This window comes from Phoenix dactylifera, unplaced genomic scaffold, assembly GCF_009389715.1.
Source record: "Phoenix dactylifera cultivar Barhee BC4 unplaced genomic scaffold, palm_55x_up_171113_PBpolish2nd_filt_p 000481F, whole genome shotgun sequence".
Lineage (NCBI taxonomy): Eukaryota > Viridiplantae > Streptophyta > Magnoliopsida > Arecales > Arecaceae > Phoenix > Phoenix dactylifera.
In genome coordinates, this window is record NW_024067902.1 from 167,324 (window position 1) to 177,740 (window position 10,417).

At 38.1% G+C, this 10,417-nt stretch overlaps 1 protein-coding gene across 1 annotated transcript; it reads left to right on the forward strand.

The window, feature by feature from the left end:
* The first annotated feature begins 9,368 nt into the window (after window positions 1-9,368).
* LOC120106164 (auxin-responsive protein SAUR71-like) lies at window positions 9,369-10,112 on the forward strand. Its single transcript, XM_039119065.1, has one exon. The coding sequence runs from the start codon at window positions 9,428-9,430 to the stop codon at window positions 9,815-9,817; it is 390 nt and encodes a 129-aa protein (XP_038974993.1). The 5' UTR covers window positions 9,369-9,427; the 3' UTR covers window positions 9,818-10,112.
* Window positions 10,113-10,417: the final 305 nt, after the last annotated feature.

Genomic DNA, 10,417 nt, shown 5'->3' on the forward strand with positions numbered 1-10,417 from the left:
CAGGTTAAAAAGTTCCTGAAATTCTCTCCTAGATTAGACAGCTCCTAATCTCCCTTTCAGATTAAGCTTGAGCTTACCAGTTAAGCAATCCAGTAATCAGTGACCAGGAAAGTCCCGGGGTGTGTGGTGGTGCCAGAAGGGATACACCGATACCACAATACCCGTAACAGTTCTCACTGTTGTAAAACTTTCCTAGACATCACCAATTACTAAATTCTCACTGGAGTGGCTTTCAGCCGCTTCTTTCCAAGAGCCTAATTGAGCTCGAAAACCCTAAAGCCAACGTCTAATTTGATTTTAATTTAATTTGGCTTAGGATAAGTATGCAAGGTGGTGATTTTTGGGCTAGGGACAGGTAATGACTTCCCGACCTTATCTTTTTAGTGGGTTTTGCCCTTAATTACTTTATGCATATGCTTAATACTAAATGCAGCAAATAATCAAAATATTTTTTCAAGTTTATGCAATGTCATTAGGTTATAATGAGCAAGCAATTTTTTTTTATTTTTTATATATTTACTATTTTCTTAATTTTTATTTTTTTATATTTAAATTTTTATATAGCAATAACTTGAATGTAAACTAAAACTAATCCTTATACGTCAGTCAATCTCCGAATGCCCGTTGAATAAGCTCTGGAGATTACTCCGTGAGGAGCCCCAATAAAGGTATGATAACCTCGGGGGATTGCACCTTATCAATTACTAGCAAAAATAATATTTTTTGAATTTTTTAATTTAATTAATTTTTTTTTTAACTTTTTTTTTGAATTTCAAATTTCGAATCACAGAATTCAAATTTTGAATTTAAATTTTTGAATTTTTGAATTTTTGAATTTTGAAATATATTTTTTTTGAATTTTTTTTTTGAATTTTTTTTTTGAATTTCAAATTTCAAAATTTAATAACTACGAAATTATTAACTGAAAATAATAAAAATAAAAACTTACTATCGGAGTGCGTTCACTCCGGACATCCAAAATCCAATTTGATCTTCGTGATCGTTCTTGCTTCTCGATTTGCTTCCCCGGCAACGGCGCCAAAATTCTGTTCGTCCGATTTCTGTCTACCTAAAAATATGCTAGACAGATCGTTGTTAGAACCGACGAACAAAAGTTAAATTTAATTCTACTCTTACCTCTCCTACTCGAAGAATAGCGGTTGTAAGAGGTCGATCCACAGGGAGGCAATTGGAGTTGCATAAAAATTAGAACGTTCACTCGGATTTGAAATCGATTTTTGAATGATAAAAGGAAAACATTATTTTGAGGATGTTGAATGTTTTCTAATTGAAATTAACTAAAAGACAGGTACTTAGATTCGAAAAGCATTTATTTAATTAATCAGAAAAAAAAGTTTTTGTATAAATTAAAATAGACGACACTAAGAAGATTGAAGCGTGAAACATAAATTTCATAAAAGAAAATTAAATATATTGCATCAAAGAAAAATTAAAAGATTGCATAAAAAAATAGAAATTAATTTGAATCTAGAACAGGGATTGCATGAAAGAAAAATGATAGATTTAGAAAACTAAATTGATTACAATGCTAGAAATGAATATTGGTAGCTTGATGCTACCTTTCTTCTGCAATTAAAATAAAGAAAGGAAATAACAAAAATAAAAGAAAGAAAACATCTCCCTTCCTCTCCCACGGTGGAACAACATAAAATACTTCTTTTTTTTTTCTTTCTTCTTCCCAAAAGAACAGAGCATCCCCTGTTCTTTTCTTTCTCTCTTCTCTCCCAAGCCGATGGCCTCCCTCCTCCTTGGACTCCACCCCCAACCGAGCACACCTCTCTTCTCTTCCTCCTTCTCCTTTTATAGCCGCGGACGGATGCCTGATGCGGAAGGAAGATGGCAGACGCGGATGGAAGGTGGGGACGCGCAAGAGGCGGACGGGTGAGGGATTCCCTCTTCTCCCCTCTTCTTCGCACGGGGTGACCTGGAGGATGCCGTGGAAGATGGATATGGGGCGCTGGGATCACGGAATGGGCGCACGGCTGGGATTGGGTCGCGGGGATCTCGAATCCGGGAGAGGGGGACGCCGGATCGCTGATGCGGATGGGGCTGATGGTGATCCGTGGCTGGGGCGGAAGAAGAGGCGGAGGAGGTGCTGAAGATTGGAGGAATCACCGAGGAGGCGATGATGGCGTGATCCGTGGACGGCTGGGATTCCGGGCGTTGCTGGCACGGTGGCTGGCACGCGGAAGAACTTCCTTCTTTGGTTGCTGGGAAGGAGCGGAAGGTGTGGCTGGCTGGCGGGCTGAGGCGTTGAAGACGGGAGAGGAAAATGGATGCGTGATGCTGGGGATCCAACGGGAGCTGGCACGCAGAATCAAGATGCGCGCGATTGGGAGCTGGAATCAAAGTTGGGCTGAGACAACGGTGGGTGGCAGCCGGTAGTGACTCGACTCCATCAGGGTGATGCCCGTGGGAATTAAGACAAGTCAGATGCAGTTGGGCTCGGTTGAACCTGGACATGGAATGTGGGATGCTTGCACAAATAAAACATTAGTTAGTTAATTTTATTTTAAATGATTAGCTAAAATACTAATTAAAATGGCTTGATGATTGCACTTTTGTGCTCTCATCACGAATGATTGCAAAGCAACATTCAAGAACCTTTGAACTATGGTTACCGTATAATTTATCCCTATGACTCCTAAATGCCAGGATGATTTCAGAGTTCTGTCAACTCTGTAATAAGTGCATCAATGATGTGATTCAACTTTAGAAATCCTGTGATTCCTCACAAGGATTATCCTGGCCAAGGTTTTGCTAAATTGTACACAAGGCATTATCTCCTGTTTTCAGGAGGGGTCAATTCCATCTTTACTCACAACTGACTACGCAAATACTTGATTGTACCCAGTGACCTTCCGTCACTGAATTAGAAATTCAGGTAGTCCGGTACCAAAGTACAGTGAGTTGCTTGCTAGTCACACGTTGCGGTCTCAGGTTAGAGGGCCAAACCTATACCCATATCCACTCGGAACATCTCTTGACAGTAGAGCGTTCCGGAATTGGTCACGTTCAGTGAAATGTACTCATACACTTCACTTGTGTGACATATCAGTGTCTCCACACTCCTTGGTTGAGAGGACAACCAACGTATATGTCACACAACGATCTAATCTCGATAATGCTGTCGTCCTAGTAACAGCATATCATTTGATCGCGAACAATTTTAAGGACTTGAAGATAAATCCTCCTTTATCATAAAACAAGTCCTATGGACTTCATCATATAAAAGTTCATTTGAAGATGTACAATGAAATGATGAATAATGCCAAATAACACTTTATTAATTTGTCAATTCATTTACAAAATTCAATCATCAACATGCTGACGATTGACGTTTAGGATATAATTTTGATAGATGTAGAGCAACCATACTGACGAGCATGCATAATGGAGAATAATTGGTATCAATTACTAAAATTGCTAGGAGTGGGGCACAGATGTAGGAGCAACCGTCAGATTGTGTAGTTATTATCTATCAGTATAAGTAAAAAAAAAGTTATACTTTGTAGGGATCCTTTGATAATCAATCCAATGCATCTTTATCTTGTCTTAGTTTTTACTTTACATTTTATCCTATTAATAAGCAACTTAGATTTCTATCATCGTCCGGTGCTACATCTCTATGATAGCCCAGCACTACATCACTCTATCATAACCTAACGCTACATCTCTTTTCCATCGAACAATAGTGTGACGGTGACGAAAGTCTTTGAAGGTCAAGGCACCTAGATCCATGCTACTCTCTATCTTTTCTTTTATCACTTTTTGGCTGATCTAACATCGGTGGCATATCTGTATGTATTAAGTCTCGCATTAACTGTCATCACTCTCCTCTAGCGCACTCGGATGGGACTTCATCAGTGGGCCCTACAACATATCCGAACAGAACGGAAAAAGTGCCACTAGGGACTAATTGAAACTTTTTAAAAAATTGAGGTTAAAGCATTTGTCGCCCAAACTTGAAAGAGTGTCTCCGTGGAATTTAATCATTGAAAATTATTTCAATCATCTAATAATTTTAGTAAAAAATTTATTATTACAACTTATTTATGGAACTAGCCATACCAATATATTTAAATTTAAACTCAATGGCTGTTTATACTACAATATCATTCATTAGTTGTCTATGATTTTATGCACAAAGTGGTCTAATTGCTTTCCCTTATAAATATTTCTGTATTCAAATTTGAAGTTATAGCATTTTCAAAGTGGCCTTTTACAATTACTGTTTCCAAATTTCAGATTGCTATCCTTTTTCTTTTCATGATACGGTGCATAGGATTGCGTTTACCATCACATGTACATCATTAAAGTAGATCGGTCCTTTTTTTTTTAATCAAGGGATGGAATTTCTGCCTCTATCCTCAATAACTCTATCAACTAAACCAGTCGGTAAACACAAAATAGATCTCCTAATCATGTAAAATATTATACATAAAGAATGTGTTGGTTAACATCCAAATAGCAAATGCTAGCTTAGCAACATGTTTGGCATGCTTGTTGTAACACATGATGGAGCAGTTGCAGACATATGTCAATTTAAATATAGAGATGTATCATGCAATTAAGTCTTCTCATACATCGGTGTTATAAATTTTCCTCATGATAGGAGAATAATGTAATTATCTTTGTCAGGTCTAACCCACTCCGTGTCACTTATCTATCTAAATTTTGATTCAATTCAAACACGATGCCTCATATCTTTCAATCAGACATAACGACTTCACGATAGATGAGCCAACTAACATAGAATTTGACTACTAGCCAATGAATGTAGAATTATTCTATCCATCTCAGTTGATAAGACCACATACCACAAGCACGCTATTGTATGAGCTTATCATTTCAGCTGAAATTCCAAATCATCATTGTCACTGGTGATACATCTACTACATTATTCAAAGTATTCATTTAGTAGCTGAAGGCTACCTTTGCTTAGCTTGACAGGTACGAAGATAGTCCTAATGTTGGAGTTAGCCATCTAAGTCAAAGTCGTCCTCATGCAGCCACCCATGATGACTAAATTATACTAACAAGCATGCACGTAGCCTTCCATACAAAGCTGTAGTTTTCGGTTTGACTAGAAATTAAAACGGGAAATTACTTCAACTTCCCCAAATTAAAACGTATAGAGAGAGTTCACGAGCTGTGGAAGCCGCTCGACTGGGGGCCCTTCGATTATTAATCTTTTCCTTCCGATTTTTTATGTCATAATGGTGGTGGGTAATGGAATGCTGACAAAAGAATTCAATAAAGAAAAAGCCATAGGGTACGCCCGTGATCTGGAACGTACGGATTGCCTTGGAAATTTCATGGCGTTAGGCGGACCTGGAAAAAGTTGGCAGGCAGGAAATGTCCCTAATTTAATTAAAGTTTTCGAAAAAAAAATAAGAAGGTTGTATCTTAATAAAAATATAATTTTTATATTTTATAAAAAAATACTATAAAAAACATGAAAAAGTTATTTTTTAATGAGCCGAAAATCACTCTATTTTTATTTTTTTTCAAAAAGACCCTTCAATATTAAAGAGGTATTAGGAATCTAATTTTTATTAAGAGTATAATAAAAATTATACATAACTTTTTTAGAAAAATGGATGGTGAACCAAACATAAGGACTTTGAAAATCTATCACTTTTCGTAGTCAACCAAATATATCAAAAGTACTTTTTCAGGCATTCTCTTCTTAGAAATCTGCTGTCTAAAAATTATATTTTTAGAAAAAAAAATGTTTTCCGCAAATCAAACGGGCCCATAGATGCTTAAATCTATGTAAGAGACGATTCAATGGTCTTTTCTCATGCTCCAATTGTCAAATTTATAGCCATTTCGCCTCTGAACGAACGACCAACATATTATAATAAAAATGCCATACCTGAATGAGGTACTGGACTTTTGTTTTTGTTTTTTTTTCCTTCTTATCTTTGTCAAATAAAATAATCTTATCGATACCATTTCCATCAACATAGGAACAGACAATACAATAGTTTACGAATAGCATTTTTTTGTTAAATTATATTTTGAAAGAAAATAAAAGAGATATATCCGTATTATTTCTCTCATGATAGCTTAATTGTAATATCTAGTCAACAATACTATATTAAAAACTTGAGTAGATAAATAATAGCCACTAAATTTCTATGATTGCAATAGTTCTATTTTTAAAAATTCTACTGCAAACAACTCTCCTAAATGGAGCTGAATCATTAAGTTAGACATATTGAGGGGGCTCACGTGAGGGTGCTCGAGAACAATCGTGGATAATGGCCGTCCAATTGTCACTTGATGGATGGCAAACCTTGTACAAAAGTTAGAAACATAAGGATATTTATTTAAGAAAACTACAGGTGGAATCCCACGTCAGCTCAAGCGATGCAGAGCGGTGGACTAAATCCCACCTCGGCTCTGGTTTGATGCTCTCCACCTCGTCTTCTTTGTAGCCCAGCATTTCGAGGATTTTTTGTGGACATCTGCATCAGACGTATTTTCTTTGTCTTTGTTACTTTCTCGTGATCTGGTAGGTTGTACTCACGTTAGAACTATATGAGATGAGTATCTATTTTTATCAATAAAAAAACACATGCGCAACCAGAATAAATTATCGGACGGACCCAACGGATCAGCCCAAATCACGAGGCATATGTACGGTGGATGACAGGTATTTCTGTTTTGATCTTGAATAGTTTAAATAAAGAGGTAACGTGCCTGCCATCCACCGTACATGTTCCTCCGGATTTGGGTGGGTCCACTCGACCTGGTCCCTCTAATAATTTCCCGACCAGAAGACCGGATTACATGGGCCCCAGCCGAGTCCTCTAAATGCCCTCGCTTTTCTGGATTAATTACGGGCATGGCCCTGGGAGCTAGGGGTATCATCCTCACCAGAGCGCCCCTGGCATTTCGTTGAAATTACGGAAACGCTCATCGGTAGGATTACGTCTCATCTTTTTGGTATGGACTTGCAACCGTGATAACTTCCATGCCCACCTAACGTTTAATGTACGTCTGTGAGGTGACGCAAATAGCCTTAAGTAAGTTGATCTATTTTGTTGATGTCGTACTATTTATATGGGTGCTTGTAAGTCAATAAGTTTTGTATTGAAAGAGAGTTCTAAGATTTATAAATTGAGAGATGAATGACTAGAAGAGTTTTTAAAGCATTGTAAATTTACAATTATTATGATATCAAGACACTACAAATCATGTTGTGAAAGTATATAGTATACAAAACTTGAGATTTCTGGACAACATATGACTATGATCAATATATTAAAAGGAATAATTCTATTAACATGATATATAGCAAAATTATGACATCACAAAGTAGCCAGTAGCTTTTTGATTGCACTCTTCTTTTACTAGGAGGAGGTTCCAATTTCAAATCTCATTACTTCAAATATTTAATTAATTCTCCCAGGAAAGCAAGTTATCTCAAAGTTCTTCTATAAGAAAATACAATATATGCAATGCAATGTAACCATCATTGACTTTGTCACCAAACCTTAAATGACATTCTATCAAAAATATCGAAAGAATGCTATAAGTGATGTGCAATGTCTCTTCCAATTTCATACATATAGTATATAGTGCTTGAGACTTCCGGACAACATATGAAAATGATGAGTGTATAAAAGGAACAAGAATTCTATTATAACAGCCCAACTAGGAAATGGCCCTTCGATTGCCCTTCTTTTAGTTGCAGGAGGTTCAAATTTTAGATTTCATTTCTTCAAATATTTAATTAGTACTCCAAAGGATGTAAATTATCTTGAAGCTCTTCGAAAGAATGCAATATATACTATGCAATATAACCATCATATATTTTGATGGCAAACCTTAATTGACATTCTATCAAAGACATCAAAAGAATGCTATTATAATATGTGGTGGCTCTTCCAATCTCATCTTTTTTGGGAGTTCTGCTTCAACTTAGTTTGGTGAATTTATTTGAAGAAGTTATTCATCTAATTTTTGATTTTGAGGGATCAGGACTAACTTTAACTAATCATAAAGGCCTAACAGTCAGCTTCGCATGCCTAACTCTAAAGTCTAATATTTTTTGCAATCTTAGTTTTTCTATTAAAAAGAAAATTTTATAGTTCTTATTTCTCATACCCTAGGTCTTGCCCTTGTCCCTTTAGTATTTTCCAATTTTTATATTTTGTTTTCATTTTCAAACACTTATCTTACTCATAACAAGAAAAACTATTGATCTTTCTGAAGAAGGCAAATGCCACTTATAATGATCCAACCAAAAGACAAACATGCATATGAATTAGATCCATTAATTGAGATGAAAAGCTATGAGTTCACATATTAACTCCATTATTAGCAATCTCATACCCACTTTTGTAACTTACTAATTATTTAGTTTCTTGAAACATATGTGATGCGATAAACCACTAAAGATCTTAGAAACATCTTAAAATAATGGACAGCAATGCTTAAAAGCATTTCCCCATAATTGAGTCATGCAATATTATTTGTTGAATCACCTTTAATTTATGCTTAATATTAAACTTACTAATGACATGACAAATTCCATCCCTAGCTGCAGTTAACTTGACCATACTCTAGAAACTTGCAATGATATATTTTTTAAAACCATGGTGCAATCTGCTTGATTTCTTTCTCATACAAACTATATAAACATCAAAAGAGATAAATTGAATGGAAGGGAAAGTAAAAAAATGCCATGGAGGGTAGGGTGGTCATGGTAACGTTGGTCAAATAGTAAAGCAGTTAGGTAACGAGTAACAACCCACGTGCGGCAGCTAAAGCGGAGAAGGGCGTTTTAGTCCAACGAGCTCCCTATTTGTATGCACCTTCCCTTCTTTTTCGGCGAAATTACGGCGATTAATGATACCGGAAGCTGTGGGCCCACCAACCCGGCTCATCTCAGGCTCACGGATACCGTACAGAACGGACCACGGAAGCGGATTTTAAGGAAAAGCTTGTTATTTTTCTTCTAACCAATCACGACCGTTCAAACCACGCATGACACCATACTACCTGCGTGCAAACAAACTCCACTCTCTCTCAGTGACACCCACGCACCACTACATGCCCGTTCGCCGTCGCTCTCCAAATAGTATAAACCCCAAGAAGTAGCCCCTGCCTTAGTGCAATACGTGTCATAAACCACACGGAGTAATAGCTGTGCGGTGTTCTCTGTGAAACAATATTTACCCAAATGTAGCGGTACCTGCCAAGTACTCCTATTTGTACCCTCTCCACGCTCCCACCTTCATTTTTTTTTTAATTTTTTGCACCTTTTAAGTTTTAATATATCTAAATTCTTTGTTTATTTAATTATATAAATATCCACACTCCCCCTCCCCCTTCCCCTCCCCACGCTATCCACGACGTATCTCTCTCGATTTTGATCCCCAGATTGGCGATGAAGAGGTTGATCAGACGGCTGTCGAGGGTGGCGGACTCGACGCAGTACAAGCCGCTGAGGGCGGGCAAGGAGGAAGGTGGAGGCGAAGGAGGCCGGCGGGGGAGGGTGCCGAAGGGGCACTTGCCGGTGTACGTGGGGGAGGAGATGGAGCGGTTCGTGGTCCGGGCGGAGCTGCTGGGACGGCCGGCCTTCGTCGAGCTCCTCCGCCGGTCCGCCCAGGAGTACGGCTACGACCAGCGCGGCGTCCTCCGCATCCCCTGCCCCGTTCCCCTCTTCCGCCAGGTCCTCTACTTTCTCACCTCCGGCGCCGGTGCCGCCGGCGATCTCGCCGTCGAGGAGCTCTTCCGCTCGCTCCCGGACGGGATCCCGTCCGTCCCCCCTTCGTGAGGAGAAGCGCCTGTTTCCCATTTTGCCCTTCCTAGACCGGTGTACCGTGTACGTTTTAACTCTGTCTGAGGTAAATGAGGTGGAGGGCGATCTGGAGATTTTATTTTACTCTTTCTTTTTCTTTTTGGAATATTATTAGGTAGGCAGGGGTGGATTTGGCGGAATGGAAGCTGGATTAGGCCGTGGACTTATTAGTGTAAAAAAAGAGATTAAATCGCCCTTTCTTTTAACTTTTAATGTTAAGATTTGCGCTGCTAATGTCACATTTTTCATATATTTAGCAGATTTTGGGTGGCAACCGGAATGATGCTTTCAAGTTTTCATTATTTGCTTATGTGAAATTACGGTTCATGACCTCATTTTTGTTGGAGATTTGAGTCAAATTCATCTAAAATTATATCTTACATGACATGCACTGTATAGCCATGCATGCCGCTAATCACATCTATCCATTTCTATAGCAATGCGTAGAGATGAATACTTGAATGGATCCCACACAAACGGATGGCTGTCATTAAAGGCGTGCACGGCCATATTGTATGCGGTATAGGATATAATTTCTCCAAATTCACTTGCACATACTCGAGTCTTTATTGCCTG

Coding starts and splice junctions, on each gene's coding strand:
- LOC120106164 (XM_039119065.1), top strand. CDS start 9,428: ATGAAGAGGTTGATCAGACGGCTGTCGAGGGTGGCGGACTCGACGCAG.